The sequence below is a fragment of the Palaemon carinicauda genome, chromosome 19 (genome assembly GCF_036898095.1).
Source record: "Palaemon carinicauda isolate YSFRI2023 chromosome 19, ASM3689809v2, whole genome shotgun sequence".
Classification (NCBI taxonomy): domain Eukaryota; kingdom Metazoa; phylum Arthropoda; class Malacostraca; order Decapoda; family Palaemonidae; genus Palaemon; species Palaemon carinicauda.
Window position 1 is genome coordinate 125,709,243 of NC_090743.1, and position 20,808 is coordinate 125,730,050.

A 20,808-nucleotide genomic window follows, 5' to 3' on the forward strand; every position below is an offset into this window, starting at 1 on the left:
CTGCGATGAGCCCTGTTTGGGGAGTGGAAGAGTTAGGGTATGTGGTGCTAAACAAAATGATGTGAAAATCATGTGAACACTGCGTAGGTGGCAAATGGCGACTGCTTTCTGTACATCGCAAGTTAATCCCCAAAAATCATTACACAGAGCATAACTTGTTTGCTTGTACGGTATTCGAACTTTCTTGTAATCTGAGGTACCGCAGTATATGGGTTACAGTATTTCCACGTCTGTAATTTTTCATTCTGCTTTAATTTGATGGTTTATTGCATGTGCTTGAAGTTTCATAAAAAGATTTGAAACTAAACTTATTTAATTAGATCAGGGGTGGGGAACCCTTTTTTGGATGAAGGCCATCTTGCAATTCCTCAATGCCCCTTAAGGCCGCATAAACTTTTGTTGGTTATTTTATCCTCCTAGTAATTTATTAGTAATCTAAAGAAAGAGTGACAGGTTTATAAAAATTTAAAGCATTACAATTTCAAAACTTTTTATACAAATAATCAGTAAATGCATTATATTGAAAACTAAATTTTAAAATATTTCATTCAAGGTTGGGTAGTTTTCAAACTACCGTAAGTAAATGAATAATATCGAAAGCATGTCATTTTCAAATTACTTTAGTTAAGCAAGTAGGTTCTTTGTATTAAAGTGATAAATGAAATAATATTAATCTTTTGGAAAAGATAGCTTATAAATATCAACAATATAACCTTTTTAAATATTTTATATTGGCAAGTAGGTTCTTTTTAAACAATCACATCTCATAAAAATGCAACTTCCCAGTAAAAAATTGTATCTGTTTTAACACACTTAGCTGTTTTCATTGAAAAAACTAAATTATTTGCTTTCTTAAGATGTTGAATAAATCCCTAGTTTTTAGCCATCATAGCTGGAACACCATATGTGCATAACTTATTATAATAAGGAAGTAAAATTTAGTCCTCCTTTGTGACATTGATTATTGAAGTTGTTAAAATGTCCGTTCCTCTTGTCCTTGCGTTACGGTTACCTAAGGGAAGCTGTTTTTCATATTATCAAAACTCATCAGTGAAAGCACAAAACAGGAACACACTCGTCCATCATACGTTAAATCACTCACTCACTGCAACTAGCAGTTTTTCCTTGTCAGCTAAAACAGCTGTTGGAGCTTAAAACTGCCAGTTGTATTAAGTTAGGATTAATTCAAGGAAAAATTGCTTCCATTCTCAGGGAGGTACATCACTGAACACAACTTTCCTATTGTCTGTGTGTACATATTTGTATGTGTGTACATACAGTAGAATGATTTCAAACACACAATATTCAGCGTCAAAGCAGAAATATACTACACATACTGTGCATATATCAAAGGCCGTAGAAGGCCGCACGTGATGGTCCAGAAGGCCATATGCGGCCTTAAGGCCTCATGTTCTCCATCCCTGAATTAGATGGTTTATCACACGTAGTTCTTGAAGTCTCATAAGAGATTTAAAATTAAACAAATGTATTGTAGTAGTTTCAGTATTAATTATTTATGATCTTGAATCTTTTTATATAGTGAGGACAGTACTTAATATAATTTACTATAAAGTCAACATTGATTTTACATTCTATGCCATGACTTGTAGTAGAGAAAATTTACAAGCAGGCTGATCTCACATAACAAAGTCTGAATCTCTGCAACAAGGAATGGAAAGTCATGCATTTCGATTTTTCTTAAAGAGAAGACTTTATTTATATAGTTTTTTATCTTTAATACAATTATTATCATTCAATCTAGGACAATATTTTACTTTTATATATGGGAAAAATATTTAATATTCAAAATATCATGGTTAAAAATGCTATTCTTTTTTTGCAGGTAAACTCTCTGACATCTACCGTTATTCCCAACCAGAGAGTCCAAACATCAGTGAATCATGTTAGACACACTGTACAGAATGTCCGCACCTCATTACCATCCAATTTAACGCATACTACCCAAAGTCACAACTTAAGGCAAGCGTTCACCTCTCATTCTATCAAGCGAAGCCAAGTAACCTCATCAGACGATACCGAATTAATCTTGCCAGACTCTACAATGACTGAAATCAACTTACAGGTGTGTAAAATTTAAATCTAATTCTTGTACAATGGATGTTGGATTTCCTTTGCCGTGGTTAATAGGATTCTGCTTTTCATGCCAAAGGTCCATGGTAATTTGTTAGGAAAATTGCATGTCCATAATTGTTTTTTTTGTTTAGTCTTCTTCAGCTTATGAGTTTAAGAATATTATATTTATAAATATTAAAGGTGAACTGCTATGCTAAAATGGATTCAACTTGTAGATTCTTAATTATTTTAGACAAAATTTGGCACTCCACTATTGTAAAAACCTACTCGTGTTTCAGGTTAAATTTTAATTTTAATTATTTTCAATTATCAATATAGTACTGTACATTGTACTACTGTATTTGCTAAAGTTTTATCAAATACATCAACACCCAACCATTTATATCCCTATCTCAGGGATGTTACTCACCTCAAAGTCTATGGATGTTTTCCTTAGGACCTGTAGTGGCTGTTCAAGCTCAATATTTTATATAATAGCCTGAGCTCCTCTTGGCCAGATTAGCAGCCTCATGTCTATGCTGGTGAATAGTTGTTTGAATGTCGTGACTTGTCTTTCTACCGTCTCATTCCAGCTTGCTTCCAAAGGCCATTAATACATTCTATGTTCCTTCTCTAAGAAGATGGAAGAGCGTTGATTAGAGCATATCATATATTACTGTGTAAAGGACGACCCCATGTAAAGGGCGAACCGCAAATTTCCTTTACAAGAAGCTTTTTATCATATACTGCATGTAATTGGTGAACGGGAATTTCAAGGCCAGCCTAATGTTACTACACTTTTAATAAATCTTACCACACACAATCTTTATTGGTGTTACTGTTATATATTTGTTTTAAGTTTATGGAATATAAGCTGCATTTCTCTTTAAGAAAGTATAAACTAAAAGAACTTGTGAGTTTGAACATAACATTTATAATTATTCACTCAATGTTTACTTATTGCCTAACCATTCCTCCTATTCTAACTCAATATTTTGCGACTACAAAAACATGTTTTTGAAATACAGTAAAGATAAAATTAAATAGTCTTATTTTTGATATACTCGCCTGTACATACAACTACTGTTTATAATTTTAATAAGCATATGTGATTCTAAATCAGTCCGTCCTAACTGCTATGTAAAATTCTTTTTCTCGATAACTAACAGTAGCTGTGAAGCAAATTTGCTACTACTTAAATGGCAGACTCGTTTGCATCATAGTTTTCCTGTATACCCTAGTAAGATACTGGACAACCACCACTATCGCCATTTTTTGGCATATAATGTAAACATCCCTAGTTGTTCGAAACAAGTTTTTGGTGACTGAAGTATTGTAATAGAGAAAAATTAATTCCTATTTTTTATTCTATTCAAGAAACACAACTACATTGTATGATGCTGTTGTAAGTCATTTCAAACTACTATTCAAGTATAAAATTAACGGTACAAGCATGGAAAATTCTAGGTTTCGGACAATTGGGCTAGCCTACTAACAGATTCACACAACAGAGTCCGTGTACAGTACTATGAATAAAGATAAAATTACTGGTAAATACTCATATTTTATTTAAACATAAAACTATAAACTACTTAAAATAATGTTTTTAAGTCGATCCTTTCAAACTACTTGCCTATTAATGAACCATATGCAATTATAGTATCCTAACAACAACACGAGAAGTCGAAAAAATAAATATTTTCATAATTAAAAGTCACGTAATGGCCGAACTCTGACTTTTTCATCCGAAACTGGTCTTCAAATTTCGCCCTTTACATGGTAATACATATTATATTTTGGATTTTTCACATGCCGATATTTTCATGTAATGAAAATTAAGGTATTTAAGAGCATTCAAGTTTAACATATACAGAAAGGTGTTGGCATGAATTGACTTTCTAGCCTCATATAATTTAGATCAGAGTGATTTACTAGACAAACGCACTGTTTACTGATGTCGTCACCTAGTTAAGGAGTGAGTCTGCACAAGCCATAGGATTTGTATCTTGGAATAAATTGTAAATCTAGCGTCCCATTTTCGTAGATTACAAACTCGTTAGTGATATATCCCACCTCTAACCAACCTCAATTTCTCGTTCGGGGTGATGGAAGAACTGGTTGCAAGTACACTTGGCTGGGCTTTGGTGTTGTTCTCCATGCATCCACTATTATACCACTTCTAAATATCTTTTAACCTTCTGCCATTTTAGCTTTGATGTCAAGTTATCCACATAAGGACTTGGGGTTGTGTTATAGGAAATAGCCAATAAGTAATATTATCTGCAGTTTTTGGAGTAGGGATTAGTTTTGTTCCCTTCACTGTACAGATTACATGGTTATAAAGGTATTTTGCATTGTCCCTCCGAAGTCAGCTGATTGAATAATTTGATCTTCATCAGTTCAAACTGCATGTAAATTTAGAAATTGATTTGCACTTCATAATTACAATATTGCAAAAACATTTTTTTCCCATAAACGATGTACAGGATGTAAGGCAAACAGAAACACAAGCTTGGGCTACTGAAGAAATTCAAATATTTCAAATATTTTTTATGCCTAGAGTAGGTGGATGTAAAAGGGAGCTAGTAAGGGTTGAAGAGCTAATAAAACCGGGGGTAAAAAGTAAATATCAAGAAAGATTGAAAATGGCATATGACGAGGTGAAAGTAAGAGAAACGGGTAATTTAGAGGAGTGGAAGTTCGTAAAAGAAAATTTTGTTGGGATTGCAAGTGATGTGTGTGGCAAGAAGTTTGTTGGAGGCAGCATGAGGAAGGGCAGTGAATAGTGGAATGAAGGAGTGAAGGTAAAAGTGAAAGAGGAAAAGAGGGCTTTTAAAGAATGGCTGCAGAGTAATAGTGTAGAGAAGTATGAAAGATATAGAGAGAAAAATGTGGAAGTAAAGTGCAAGCTATGTGAGGCAACGAGGGCAGCTGACCTGAGGTGGGGTCAGGGATTGGGTCATTCATATGAAGAGAATAATTAGTAGTTTTGTGAAGAAGTGAAGAGAGTAAGGAAGGCTGGTTCAAGAATTGAAGAGACAGTGAAAGATGGAAATGGAAGGTTGTTAAAAGGAGAAAAGGCAAGGAAAAGGTGGGCGGAATATTTTGAAAGTACTGAATGTTGAGGATAATAGGGAGGCAGATATAATTGCTGTTCCAGGTGTTGAGGTGCCGGTGATGGGAGATGAGAATGAGAGAGAGATTACAAGAGAGGAAGTGAGGAGAGCACTAGATGAAACGAGAGTAGGAAGAGCATCTGGTATGGATGGTGTGAGAGCTGAGATGTTGAAGGAAGGGGGTGTGACTGTACTTGAATGGTTGGTGAGATTGTTTAATGTGTGTTTTGTGTTATCAATGGTACCAGTAGATTGGGTTTGTGCATGTATTGTACCACTATATAAGGGTAAGAGAGATGTGCATGAGTGTTGTAATTCAAGGAGTATTAATTTGTTGACTGTGGTGGGAAAAGTGTATCGTAGAGTACTGATTAATAGGATCAAGGATAAAACAGAGAATGCAATCTTAGAAGTACAGGGTGGTTTTAGAAGAGGTAGGGGTTGTATGAATCGGATTTTTACAGTTGGGCAGATATGTGAGAAATATTTAGCAAAAGGCAAGGAGGTGTATGTTGCGTTTATGGATCTGGAGAAAGCGTATGATAGAGTTGATAGGGAAGCAATGTGGAATGTGATGAGGTTATATGGAGTTAATGGAAGGTTGTTGCAAGCAGTGAAGAGTTTCTATAAAGGTAGTAAAGCATGTGTTAGGATAGGAAATGAAGTGAGCGATTGGTTTCTGGTGAGAGTGGGCCTGAGACAGGGATGTGTGATGTCACTGTGGTTGTTTAAGTTGTATCTTGATGGAGTAGTGAGAGAGGTGAATGCTCGAGTGCTTGGACGAGGATTGAAACTGGTAGACGAGAATGACCATGAATGGGAGGTAAATCAGTTGTTGTTTGCGAATGATACTGTACTGGTTGCACACGCGGAAGAGAAGCTTGGCCGATTAGTGACAGAATTTGGAAGGGTGTGTGAGAGAAGGAAGTTGAGTTAATGTGGGTAAGAGTAAGGTTATGAGATGTACGAGAAGGGAAGGAAGTGCGAGGTTGAATGGAGAGTTACTTGAGGAGGTGGATCAGTTTAAGTAATTGGGGTCTGTTGTTGCAGCAAATGGTGGAGTGGAAGCAGATGTACGTCAGAGAGTGAATGAAGGATGCAAAGTGTTGGGGGCAGTTAAGGGAGTAGTAAAAAATAGTGGGTTGGGCATGAATGTAAAGAGTTCTGTATGAGAAAGTGATTGTACCAACTGTTATGTATGGATCGGAGTTGTGGGGAATGAAAGTGACGGAGAAACAGAAATTGAATGTGTTTGAGATGAAATGTCTAAGAAGTATGGCTGGTGTATCTCGAGTAGATAGGGTTAGGAACAAAGTAGTGAGGGTGAGAACAAGTGTAAGAAATGAGTTAGTAGCTAGAGTGGATATGAATGTGTTGAGGTGGTTTGGCTATGTTGAGAGAATGGAAAATAGCTGTCTGCTAAAGGTGATGATGAATGCAAGAGTTAATGGGAGAAGTACAAGGGGAAGGCCAAGGTTTGGGTGGATGGATGGAGTGAAGGAAGCTCTGGGTGATAGGAGGATAGATGAGAGAGAGGCAAGAGAGCGTGCTAGAAATAGGAACGAATGACGAGCGAATGTGACACAGTTCCGGTAGGCTCTGCTGCTTCCTCCGGTGCCTTGGAAGTAGGAGCAGTAGGGGATTCAGCGTTGTGAAGCTTCATCTGTGGTGGATAACGGGGGAGGGTGGGCTGTGGCATCCCTAGCAGTACCAGCCGAACTCAGTTAAGTCCCTTGTCAGGCTGGGAGGAACGTAGAGGAGAGGTCCCCTTTTCTGTTTCATTTGTTTGATGTCAGATACCCCCCAAATTGGGGGAAATACCTTGGTATATGTATGTATGTATTTTGCACTTTACCATGTTGGTAAATGAGGAATGGATTCACTCATTTTTTGACGTATCATGAAATCCCCTTTGTTGATAACCCATGATACTTGCCTTCATTCATGCTGTACTGTTACGATGACAATTGGTACTATCAAGCAGTCTTTTTTAGTGTGGGACACTTGCCTGTAAACTATGGGATAAAATCAAAATATGAAAATGCAAGATACCTCAGGTACATAGTTGCACAAATTTTAACAAAATTGTGGATGAGTTGAAAACTATAGGCTTTAGATTTATAACTTGAACAGTGTATGTAAAAGAATTCAGTGGTTGTGTATATACATGTCTATGAAAATGAATTCATTGTCAAACTTGTTTGAATTTGTAATTCTATTCATACGATACCTTTTATTATATTTCAGACAAATGGGTCTGTTGTTGATGACCTTGGTAATGAAATTAAAGTCGAAGACGAAAACTCCCCAATAACTACAAGTTCGACTCGTGGTCTGGTGGTACGCAAGCTACCAGGAATAACACCTCTCAGGTCTGCTACTGTTCGCGCAAATTACGTCTACACCCCAACAATTTCTTCACCCCATCAGCAGCATCATACATTAAACAGACTGGTCCTTACCAATGGCAAATTGTCATAGTTTGGTTCTTCAAAAACAATCTCTTCATTTTTAATGTTCTTGATTAATCATTTTTAAATTGCTTTTCTTTCATCAAAAAAAAAATAACAAAAAACCTAAAAAGAAAGAAAAAAATGTGACATATTTGTGTGATGCTGAAGGATGAAGTTAAGTAGACTTTGTGTCTGAACATAAGGCGAAGAGAGAGCAAGGATGGATAATCATTGTGTGTTTGAGTCGGTGATCAGTATATATTTGATGTTTGTGTATACTTATTGTGAGTGGAGAGTACTTGTGTGTTTGGGGAGGGGATTGGAAGAGGTGGCTGACCCAATACACACTTTTCCTTTTATTTTATGTAAATGTAAGATCGCAAAGTCAGATATTTTCTTATTTTAAATGTGTCATTGGGCAGTGTTCTGATTCTAGCCCGGCCTCTATATATAGTACATTTCATGAGATTTGGTAAAAATAGTTGTGTCAATTGGAGGAAAATGCTCCTACCTGGACGGTGCTTTGTTAGTTCAATTTCTAATATTGCATTTCTAATTTTTTTCTTCTTATAGAAAAGTATTTAATGTCCTTTTATGAATAATTAGTTACTTCCTCATAGTGCAAATTGTGAACTAGTATTCCATATTGTCTGTACCTTCACTTTGAAGTTGATGTATATAAATTGTGATAATAATAACCATAGGTTGTAAGCAGAAGGCATGTCCTTCTAGTGAGGTTTAATAATATTTGAAACATAAAAGGGTGCGACATGTCATTATGGCAAGCCTCAGTTGATGAAAGCTTCGTTGTTATGGGACGAGCCTTCCAAGGTCAGTCTCACAACAGAAAACATTGTCTGAGTCCTGTGATAATTTAAATATCTGAGACCAGGCAAACTCAAGTACCTGAGAGAGTGTAATACTATGATAGCAGGAGCAGAGGTCTTGTGTGTCCACATACTTTTTACAGAAGATGGCAAGATTTTTATTTTGTAGAAAAAGATATTTAAATAAACTTTTATTTTACTTAATAAGTATGGCCAGAAGTATATTGGTCTTGTGCTAAGTATCCTGTAAAACTTTGTTCTCTTTTCTTAAGGAAATACTTTCTTTTGTCTGTACAATTTTACTATGTGGCCACAGAAGATCGGCTCCTAGTCTGCTCTGAAAGTTCCCTCCCTAAAGAGATAATAAGGGAGCAAAGTTCAGTAGATAAGTCTCTTCTTTTAAAACTGCTATATTCAGGGACTGCAGTGGTTGGTATCATCTCTCACTATTATGCATATTTAGTGAAGAATTCTTGGTATGAATCATTGTTTTTATTTCTTTATTCTCAGTGCTTTAACTTCGTCAAGTACTGTGTGCAATGGTATATAATAGGGATTTCTTCAGTATTAACTGTTGTCTACAGTCTTTGATGTAGTTAACTATATATATATATATTTTTTTTTTTACCTTTTGCTTATTACAAATGTGACTAATTTCTTACTAGAGTCCTGGATATAACTCTATGCAGACTCACAACCCTTCATAAACTACTAGTCGTTTATTTTTTTTTTCCTTGTCATTCTTGGATGTACAAGAAGTAAATTGTAAGAACTGAAGATTGGATTTCCATTACTGAGTACTACGCATTAAATTGTAACCTAGAAGTATTCATTAGAAATGCTATTAACAGGAAATTTCTTCCTAAATATAAGGAGTGCAAAGTTAGCTTTTTTATACTTTTGTATGTTGAACTTTGTACATAAAACTTCATTATTTTCATTTCTGCTACTAATCGTACTCTCTTATTAAGAGTACACAGAGTTGAACCAGCAGAAACACTGGCCTGGAAAATATCTTGGCTGTAAATATTGTATTATTCATAGATTTTTTTGTATGAAACGTAATTAAAAATGAAAATACGAATGGTGCTTTTACCTTGCATGCAAACCTCTTTCTTGTTCTGTTTAGACTCTCGTAATAATTTGTTTGTTCAGATACGAAATACAAACCCTTGTTCTTTACCAAGAGATAGAATCGGCACAAATTGATGTTCAGACCATAAACACTATGTGCAAGGAGGCAACCATCCTCCCTGCAGAAGTTTGGGGGGGTTAGCAGGGAATGCTACCGCCTTTACCTCAAGCACTTGTGATTTGGCTCTTGTAGAGAGCAAACATACTAGTTTTCTGTTCACCAGATTTTCTAGCCTTTCTTTTCTAATTTTAGATTGTTCCAACACTGGGACTTTCCCAAGTTGATGGTGATCCCTAGTTCCCTGCAGAACTGCAATAGCTCCGCTCCTTGCTCCTTTAAGACTGTCTCCGAGGCTGAAAGCAGCAACCTGTCGTCTAGGTACTGGATCAGCCTGATGTCCTGCTTGTGGGCCCAGGCTGATACTACGGTGACACCCTCGTGAACACCTGAGGAGCCGCAGAGTCCTGAACTGCAGAGACTGGAATCCCAACTTCACTCTGAGGAACTTCCTGCTGGAGGGATGCACAGGGATCTGAAAAGGTTGTCCTTGATGATCCAGGGACATCATAAAATCCCCTTCCCTCAAGGTTGCTAGCAATCCTTGCGCCGGCGTATTTTGCCTAAAGGAGGACTGGGCTGGGGCACCACTCCTGCGGGAGGACAGCGGGGATGCTGCCAGGAAGTGGTGCCGTAGGTGGGTTGGCCACGTCCGCTGATGGTCTCCTATGGGGAGGACGTCTTGCCACTGACAGCCTGGGCTCCCGAGTCCTTAATTTTGCCCACTCTCTCCATAGTTTCCGCTACTGCCTGCAGGGGGAACACGGTCTCACCCCACACCGGCGCATTCCTCCGAAACTTTGTTTCCCGTTCGGGAAGTCTACGGGAGATCCTGAAAGGACCATGTCCCTCCTCCTTAACGCCCAGTTTGCCGACTGGGTCAGGGACTGTAAGATAAGGTAATTCATCGCTTTCCCTCCTGAGCAAATGAGTTCTTGTAGAAGGGCCTGATTCCCTGGTACTGACAGGTTGAGAGATAGCTGGAACCCTGCCAGGGTACACGCCCACTAGTCCAGCCAGGAGGTCACATTGACTATGTCTCGCGAGGTGTCCTCCAACATGGAGGCCACTGCTTGAGAGAAAACCACTAGTGCAGTGAGGGATCTGCCATCTGCACTGCCCTGGTTTAACGTTGCAAAGGCTTCTTCCCACGAGCGGGGGCCTGCATGACGCCTGTCTGGAACATAGAATTTCTTCTGGGTCCTCAGTCCCGGCAGGAGCTTGAAGGACCCTTGAGCTCTTCGGGAGTTCTAATGTCCCCTCAAAGTATTTATCGAAGAGCTCCATGCCTAGTGCCACATCCCGCGCTAGGGCCAAGGATGGTTTCCGCTATCCGGGGTTATCCACCATCCTCCCCAAACTTGAAAGCCAATCCTGCCCTGATGACGGTTTAGGCTCGTCTAATCTGTGGTGGTGACGGATCAGAGCCAGGACTTGTCTATAGGAGGATACTCGGCCGTGTCTAACAAGCCCTCTACCACTTTATCCTCCATGTCGGCTGCATCCTCGAGCACGGATGGATCTGTGGGGGCGGCAGTATCCCTCACTTCTGGCTGGTCCAATGGAGCAGCTTCCTCCGTCACTGGTGGAGCCGCTGGGACGGGGAAATCTGTGGGGTGTAAGTAGCCTGATATGCCAGCGGCTGCCTCCGATGCTTGGCTGGGGCTGGCATGGCAGCGGGTATGGATGCCATGCTGCCGGGCCGAGCCAGCGGCTGCCTCCGCTGGACGGATGGAGCCGGTGACTTGCAGGGCAAAGGCAAGGTAAAGATTACGTGTGCCAATGTCTACATCCGACGGGCGGACAGAGCTGAAGAGACACTGGGCAAAGAAGTGGGGGCCTCTCCAGCGGCCACTGAGGCAGGCATTGGAGCGGCAAGAGCCCTGTTCAATCCGCAAGGGGGGAAAGCCACTTTGCCTCCGTCACGGATGGAGCCGTCGGGACGGGGGTAGCTGTTATGGGTCTACCCCCTCCCAGGCAAATCCGTGGGGTGTAAGTACCCTGATATGTCAGCGGCTGCCTCCGATGCTTGGATGGGGCTGGCCGGGACGATGGGGCGGCTGGCGACGGAGGTGGCTGTCATGGGCATGTCAGCGGCCGCCTCCGATGCTTGGATGGGGCTGGCCGGGACGATGGAGCGGCTGGCTCCATCACGGATGGAGCCACCGGGACGGAGGTAGTCGTCATGGGTCTACCCCCTCCCGGGGAAATCCGTGGAGTGTGCGTACCCTGGTATACCAGCAGTTGACCACGAAGCCTGAATGGAGCTGTCGTAGTACCGGGTATGGATGCCATGCTGCCGGGTTGAGCCAGCGGCTGCCTCCACTGGACGGATTGAGCCGGTGACTTACCGGGCAACGGCAAGGTAACATTTGTGTGTGCCAACGGCTGCATCCGACGAACGGACGGAGCCGAAGAGATACTGGGCAAGGGCGCGGGGGCGGCTCCAGCGGCCACCAGGGCCGGCACTGGAGCGGTAAAAGCCCTATTCGACCAGCTACGGGGGAAAGCCACTTTAACCCATTTCCTCTTGGAGGAATTCCTCTTCTTGCTCTCCTACCTCGAGACCTTTGCCTTCCTCCTAGAAGGGCCTACGTAAGAGCTGGACTTACTCCTTTTAGACCTCTTCCGCTTCCTTCTCGTTTCTCAGGCATCGAAAGCCTTCCGACGAAAACGAGTCGTAGGACGAAGATGTATCTGAGGAGGGAGAAGAGGAAGAGGATCACGATGAATCTCCTGTCAATAATGAAGGGTCTTGTAGATGTGCAACCGTCGTGACGGGCTGCCTGAAGGGCAACAGGAGCGTAGATGAGGGCGCCGGGGGCGTGCGTAGAGCCTTCCGAGAAGCGAACCAGCCCGAGAATTCTTCCTCCTGACGCATGGGTGATCTGAAGGACGTCCTCGGTGCCGTCCCTACAATGGAGTCAAGGTCTGACGATCCTGTGGGCTGCCTCTCCTTGTCCATAACAGCCCCGGGCACCGCTGAACCTGTAAGACACTGCCACGATGGAGGGGAAGGAGCCGTTCCTGACTTCCCCCACACCGGGTCTTCATTCGAGACGGGTCCTGCGGGCACCAGAACCTCGTCTTCAGCACACACGCCCGCCCCACTAGCAGACCCCCCACACGTCTGCGTAGGCACAATACATAATAAATCATCAGACTCATGGGGAATGGCAATGGTCCGTTTCCCCGCAACAGACTTATCTCGTCCCCTACTCTGGGTAGGGGAAGGGGAAGGAGAACCTCTCTCTGACGGGGTTGAAGGGGACATCAAAGGCTTACCGGTCTTAGGCCCGGGACAGCGATGCTGGGATTCCAAAGGGAAAGCACTGAAACACCAAACAACACCAGTAAAACCGTGAAAGGATGTGAATGGTAAGGCACAAAAGAAACACGTGGTAACACACAGGATGAAGAGAGAGAGCGGCGAGATGTTATCTACGCCGCGACCAGATGCTTACTGGCGAGTCTGACCTAGCAGCACACACTCGTGAGCTGACCCAGGGTCGCCTCAGGGCGAGTATCCATCCACCACGGGGCGACCCAACAAGGGAAGCGGAGATAGGGGGAACTACGCAAAATTCTTGGTCGGATAGGGAGGAGATCCCAGATACTCCTAAGAAAGTAGTTCGAGGTGAGTACTGTTAGGAAAAATACAAATTACTTAAAATTTGTGATATTCTAGGTGACTGCACTGCTTTCCAACAAAACAGCATGCAATATTAGGCACAACCAGCTTCCGGTTTCCCCTAAAAGGATCAGCTTCTGGACGTGCTGGAGCGTGGCACACAGCGGGAGCCCCATTCTCCTGACCGGGTCGGCCTAGGTCCTTCCCGTGTCAAGAGAGGGGAGTTCGTTCTCTCCGGCCCTGTGCCTCTTGTCCCTGAGGTCCTGTAGATTGTCTCTTTCGAGGGTAACAACTTAATTATGCATCCCTGTGATGAGTATGCGCGCTGAGCCTGCTCAGCTAAACTCCCTTAGGACATCTTTGCAACAGAGGTTGATTGTCCTTAGTCGAGAGAACTCCACTTGCAGCTGTTCGTAAGTGTGCTCATGATTCGTAGCAATTGCACTCTAGCTCTTTGAAGCAAGCAAGGGTGTGCTCGCATCCTTCAGATACAGACCAGAGGGCTCCTCATACCACCACAGCATTTAAGATTCCAGTGTGCCACACTCGCATACCGACAGCAGAATGCGCACCTAAGTTGCCCGTTGAGGTAGGAAGGTCGAATTACCATCTCCCAACCACCTCTCAATCTAAACCTCATGTGCCCACAGCAGAGCACCCCAACCAAGTCTACAGATGTACATTTGCACCTCCATCTCACAAACATGTGAGATCCCCTACACTTGCGCATACGTGTTGAGTCTCGGCCCCCGAGTAGTGAACACTGGAAAGCAAGATACCACCTCTCATACGGGTACCCGTTGCTATTCTGACTCGGCATGGTTTCTGGATATTGTTAAAGCTGCCTTATCCACCTGAGCTGCTCCGATTGTGTCTTCATCGGTTCAGTCTTATGAGCCAGTTTCTATTCCTTTGACAACCATGGTGTCTCCAGAGAACCCTTTGCTCCTAGGCAACAGAGCACACTGTCGCCCTTCCATGCTCCGTGGCCACTTTGGTGCCCGCACCTCAGTCTAGTGATCCAGCACTGTAACGTCCGCCAGCGCCAGCTCCTTCGCGCATGTTTCCAGGTACTAGAAATACTAGGAAATGAGAGCAGCCAGGGCAAAGCTTTCTAATCCCGACCCCATCTAGGAAAGGCTCGGCTTGGCCCCAGTCAAATCTCAGCCAAAGCGGAGGCAGGCTACTCAAGACTCTAGGAGATACCTTTACCCTAGGACTAGTAGGAATTGAGATCTCTTGTATAGGCTCTCTCCGGCTGAGGCAGACCACTTAGCTTCTGCCGTTCCACCCTGGAATCTTTCTGACTGTGGCAAGTTCCCAAACCTCCAGGAACTCTCTCCTTTGCAGGAAAGTCCCGGGGTCTTGAGAATACGAACTCCCTCCTGAAGGATTGGGCGTTGAAGGTAGTAGACAACCCCGCTTTAAATCAACGGATTCAGCAGGAAATTGCAGCTGCTTTGGCTCCTACCCCAAGGAAGCTCTATCCGGGCCTCATTTCCCTTCTGAGGCTCACATTGACAACTATGGCCCACCCCTGGCTCTGCTCGTTATAAATGGAGGTGGGGGGGATGTACAGTTAAGCCTCCCTCTTTGTGATAGGTTAAATATTTCGGATATCATAGTGTACACTATCTAAATATTTGTTTGTAAATTACTACTGTAATGTACTGCTGGGTAAAGTAGACAGTACTGTATAACACTAAAGAAATTTGATTTAGAATATGGAATGGTTTACTTTACTGTTCATAAGAAAAGACTACTTATCACGATAAACCCCGCTTTAAATCAACGGATTCAGCAGGAAATTGCAGCTGCTTTGGCTCCTACCCCAAGGAAGCTCTATCCGGGCCTCATTTCCCTTCTGAGGCTCACATTGACAACTATGGCCCACCCCTGGCTCTGCTCGTTATAAATGGAGGTGGGGGGGATGTACAGTTAAGCCTCCCTCTTTGTGATAGGTTAAATATTTCGGATATCATAGTGTACACTATCTAAATATTTGTTTGTAAATTACTACTGTAATGTACTGCTGGGTAAAGTAGACAGTACTGTATAACACTAAAGAAATTTGATTTAGAATATGGAATGGTTTACTTTACTGTTCATAAGAAAAGACTACTTATCACGATAAAACATTGCGTAGCCGTACATCTACATACGTCCACGGTGTCTCTCTCTCTCTCTCTCTCTCTCTCTCTCTGTAATAAATGAAATATTTGTTGCTTTGGAAAATTTCTACTGAGGCTTTATAACCAAGCAATACAGAGCTACAACCTAAAATATCGTGCATCGGCAACATGAATGAAACTTCGGTTAACGTTATGCGATTCAACTCGCTGTACAAGTAAATAAAATATGAGAGAAGCATTTCAAATAAAACTATTGAAATTAGTATGCGAATTGTAAATGATAGATCAAGTAATAATAATTTCTTTTAATAAATATGAATTATCCTTCAGTAGCATGCCTTAATAATAAGAGTTATTTAATCCAAAAATTGAGGTTGACGACGGACTAACCAGGGTTGATCAGCTGATTTGAATGTAAACAATGCATGAGATATAATTCGCTATGTTTTTAATCATAAATATGATACTAAAATGTGAATATTATATGCACTATTATTGGATAGTTTAGTAAAACACCCGTTTAATCAAAATACGGTTAATTTCAGATATAGCTGTAATTTTTTACCACAGTAAATGGATATATATTATAAAGAGAGCTAGAACCAGCTGGGTGTAGAGATAGGTAGCGGCACACAGGGCTCCTAGTGTAAGGGAGTGTGGGCTATTTGAAATCATCGCAAAGCGTGAAATTTTATCGCGAATAATAATTTTTTTTGATAGGTATTGCATTATTCTTATGCGCAATAAACCGAAACTATGAAGCAAGAACCCGCTATTAATGAGGGCCGACAGTACTACACAACCATGATTCAGACATCAGAAGGTGCGCTACAAACACCCGCTAACCCTAAAGGCCCTTCCACCAAGCAGGGCGAGTCAGAATCAGCCTTCCTTCAAGTCCTGTCCTGCATTCGTATGGTAAACAGCCTTGGTGAACAATCCTATTCCGGCCCCTGGAAGGTGAGACATGACCCTAGATCTGCTGTTGTGGCCCTAGGCCCAAAAGACACAAATTAGAGGTTTCTTGGTCTATGCTGGTAGCTGGTTCATTATGGAGGGGGAAGTCGAGGTCCGATATATGGAAAATATATTTAGCTTTCTAATGCAATTTTAATTTTTCTATCTATTCCTTTGTTATGTGAGGGATTTTCTTAGACCCAGTGCCAAAGCATTGGCTGTAAAGACCACCTATTAATTCATTTGGGATTAGTGGAACTAAAGAATCCACTGGATGAACAACCAGCAAAGAATTTCATACACTATTGGTAATTAAGTATTCCTCAAGATATGGGGGTGATTTTAAATGGAATAACCATTATATTCCATTTTCTTTTAAATCTACACATACCTTAGGAGTCGACTATAAGCAGAAGCAGCAGTAGTAAGTTAAAATAAAGTTCAGGGAAAATAGATATTACTTGAGAAAGAGAGTACTTACTTCCAGTTATCATCATAAATCCACATTTTGAAACACAGCTTGCAGGTCCATGTAATCCCGATATACCACGACCAAATCAACGAAGTATAGTCTGGTTGCATATCTGGAACACTGCTGCTTGAAAATTCAACACGGGCCTTTAAGAATAAACTAATCAGGATAGATTTAATTTTAACAAAATAAAATTTCCAATTACCTATAAAGCACTTTTAAATATATTTTGTTTATATCATTATATTAGCCCATAAAGGATGCAAACAAAGCCTCGGAATAATTTTCTCAATACTGTATTAATTCCTCTGACTTAAAATGCTAAAGTTATTAATTAACTCCTATTTCTTACATGAAAATTCTTAAAATCATACTATGTTATTTAACAATATTTTGTACACTAAGGCCTTATTTCAACTTAAAATCATATTCAAATAAACATCTCAATACTTACACTATATACATTGCATACATAAAATTTTCTAAAATATCAAAAACAATTTACAAGAAAAATAATTCTATTTCTTCTATAAACCATCAACTCTCAGTTTCTTACTTATTTAATTTCTTATATGGTAGTTTAACATGTTTATTTGGCACACCTCAAGACTCATGGGTGGGTTCACCTGAAAAGATTGGTCCTTGAATAAGAAATGTTGAAGAAACTTGAAGTGCTAAGAGGTTAGAGATAAATTAGAAAATGAAGTAAAACCCAGAAAGTAACGCAGCATGGGCCTTGAACTCCCAAATCATGGACTGAGAATTAGACGATTGTTTCCTGTAAGTTACCACAACTGTTGTTTTTTCCTTTGTAAGTGACAAACTGTTGGTAAACCTTAATTCTGGTGAACTGCAAACATATCATCCAAGGGTTAACCTGGTGACTGAGTCTTGTCCACCCATTCTGGATTCCAAAATCCCTCTGGAGTATTTGTGATCGGATTGTGTTTGCTACGATGCCGAGAACACTTGTTCATTAACATCTGTCAAAAGAAAAAGGAGGAAATTATCATTCATCCTACATTAGGATAGATGGATTAAACAATATAAAATTACAAATTATTCTAACTGTATATACATGAGTAGGAATAATAAGGATACTTCAACTGATTGATGGTGAGCATATGAAGTGGTACCTCAGTTTACAAGTTTTAATTCGTTCAGGGAGATCGCTCACATACTAAAATGCTCGAAAACTAAATTAATTTTCACATAAAAATAAATTAAATTAACTCGATGGCTTCCCACATGTTCATTATACCACATAATACACTCCTTTTAAAGGTTATTAACAGAATTTAGTAAACAATGTAAAACACCTAGCATCAGAAATGAATACAAAATACTTCACAACAAAAGCTAGAAATATTGACATTGACTGGCACTTTTTCTTTATTATTATAATTATTATTATTAAAAGAGAAGATGAGGAGGAGGTTGCTGCTGTTTTACCCCCATGAGAAGGTTATCGGGAGTTCCGTATAACCGAATCCTTTAATTTATGCTGTCTGCACTCTATGTCATCTTTTACTACACACTAACATTTAGTTTTGAGTATGGATCTATTTAGATTAGATTGCTTTTGCCTAGCATTGTTGATAAATAGATTTGCTGCTTGCCCTGCCGAAGCTATATCTGGGTAATGTTTCTACAAAAATTTGGATGGTTTCTCACAATCTTACATCTATGTAATTTAACTTGAAGCAAGAGATATCTCCCTCTGTCCCTCCTCCTCCTCATTTGAAATCTCCCCTGTATTCTCTTGATGCTGCTCCAATATCATTGGTTTTCACAAATTTTTCTTTTTGGTAAACATACCACCTGCTAATTGCTCATGTGCAGAGGAGCAGAAGCCTTTCAACTTTAAAAACAGGGCGCTATTGATTCGTCAATTTCAGTATCGGTTATGAATTGTCAAATGCTTTGATATCTTCTTTATTGTCCCGAATCATCATTATACCAATTGTGGATTTTGAAGTATGATTGTACTGTTTTGGCAAGTCAGCCGCACGCATAACTTGTCCATACTTAGCAATAATTCCTTTTTTTCACTCCTCCAGTGATTTTATTCTTCTTCTTAGTCTTTCTTAACCATCTTGGGAGCCATTGTCATGATACTGTTAACTTTACAACACAGCACAAAATGACATTATGACAAACAATAATGATAACATTCTTGATCCAATCATTGTGCCAATTAAAAGAAAATATCTGAATTCAGGTTCTGTATTCATTGATTACTATTTCCAATTAAAATGACTATGTGGTTTGAAGTTTTATCAAACTGTTCAATAAATTTTAAGAGTCACAACTGTACAAAAAACATTTCCAAAGACATTTGCGTGAGACAATGCTTCTACTTGTGCCGTGAAAGTGGAAGAGTTAGGTGCTGAGCAAAGGGGGTGTGGGCTAATGAGAAACAAATAGCCCATGAACACTGTGCGGGTGGCTTACAAGTACCGCATGACTGATTTCTGGCCATTGCATGCTAGTCTCGTTAGTACTTGTCCACAAAAAATGCCCATATGGTGCGAATTTTTGCTTGCACACCAATGCAATACTTGTAACCCAGTTCAAATGTGTATGCTTGTATTCCAATTTGTTCAAATTCAAAGTTAATCATAAACCAAGGTACTACTGTAATATCCTTTATCATCAATACCATAATTATACCCAAGACAAAAGGTTTACTCTTATAAATTGATCTTACATCCTATTAACTAAAGCTTCATAAAATACTTAATAATTACATATTGTAATTAAAAAAGTTGAGGAATCTTGACACTTAGCCAAGACTTTAGTGTACTCTTGTTTATGATTTATAATTTTCTGTTGTTTGAATTTAAATCCCTGGCATAAAAGGTTTTACAGTGTAACTACTTTATTACATCGCTACCCTGCCACTTACAGCCCTTGGGAATTAAATGCATTTTATATATTGTATTGTGCAGGATTTATGTACCTTTTAACTACTAATTAACCCGTTTCTTCATTTTGGGTTGTACGAGTCAGAAGAAAAAGGGGTTAGAAGTGTTACTCCCCAGGGCAAACAAGTGAGGGAATATGACCAATCAATAGTTGAAAGGTATATGAACAATTGCGAACAGGAGAGCGATCGGTCACAAAAACCACTTGAGCAAAGTGCTGCGACTTTCGAATGTTTACTGTTTAAGAATGTACAAACCCCTAGTAGTACATCAAGTATAGCTCTACTGAGAGAACAACTAAATAAAAGGAGCTACTGAACAGCGAGCAATCGCTAAATAGATCAACGATAACATGCACAGGTGGAAGCGTTACGAAAATGTTTGCATCGTCAGTTGCGTGGAAACGTTCCAAAGCTGATTGCATTAGGGTGTCGTTCCAACATTTGCTCACCAAAAGCACAAGTAGAAAGAGCAAAAAGATTGCAATCAAAGAATGTTTAAGGAGAAAACTCAATGGCGATCAACAACTTTTGTAGTTTCTTCGTTCTCAAGTGAGTGCTAACTAACCCTATTTCTTCCAATGGAAGGGAAAAGAATGGTAGGACCATTGAAACTCCTACCAAACAGTCTTAGGACTATGTGTTCAAATAAAAGAAAATGGTACCATTTTCTTTCATTTGCTCGTCATCAGCAGACAAACTACTTACCTGAGGCAGATAACTTTATTGTATGAATAGCTCGTCCAAAAGCCTCTATGCATAAAGCTTTTCAAGATAATTGAAATCCAGTGAAGAACCATAAAAAACATGATCCTGATCTGCTGCTATGTCATGCTATGACTCAGGGGTGGCCAACCTATGGCGCATGCGCCTACATTGGCGCATTGCACGATTACAAGTGGCGCACTATACCCCAGAGATAATAATAATAAAAAAAAAAAACTTGCCTGCTCATATAAAAATATTATCAATGCATATTCAAAGTGTCAATAAAGTAAGTAGTTTACTTTGTATTCATGTTAAATCCTT

The 20,808-nt window shown here is 40.4% G+C and overlaps 2 protein-coding genes across 5 annotated transcripts in view; one reads left to right on the plus strand and one right to left on the minus strand.

The window, feature by feature from the left end:
* LOC137658830 (forkhead box protein N4-like) overlaps positions 1-9,553 on the plus strand; it is a 64,933-nt gene extending 55,380 nt beyond the window's left edge. For 3 of the 4 annotated variants that reach the window (XM_068393906.1, XM_068393905.1, XM_068393907.1), the window contains 2 exons: positions 1,844-2,083; positions 7,437-9,553. In XM_068393906.1, coding sequence (XP_068250007.1) covers positions 1,844-2,083; positions 7,437-7,670 — 474 coding nt within the window. In that variant the 3' untranslated portion in view covers positions 7,671-9,553. Of the gene's footprint in view, positions 1-1,843; positions 2,084-2,666; positions 3,629-7,436 lie in introns of those variants that run through there. The other variant, XM_068393908.1, reaches the window with a different exon arrangement.
* A 7,579-nt stretch (positions 9,554-17,132) lies between these two features.
* LOC137658832 (muscle M-line assembly protein unc-89-like) overlaps positions 17,133-20,808 on the minus strand; it is a 48,591-nt gene continuing 44,915 nt past the window's right edge. Inside the window, exon 7 of the mRNA XM_068393909.1 lies at positions 17,133-17,836. Coding sequence (XP_068250010.1) covers positions 17,726-17,836 — 111 coding nt within the window. The 3' untranslated portion in view covers positions 17,133-17,725. The remainder of the gene's footprint in view (positions 17,837-20,808) is intronic.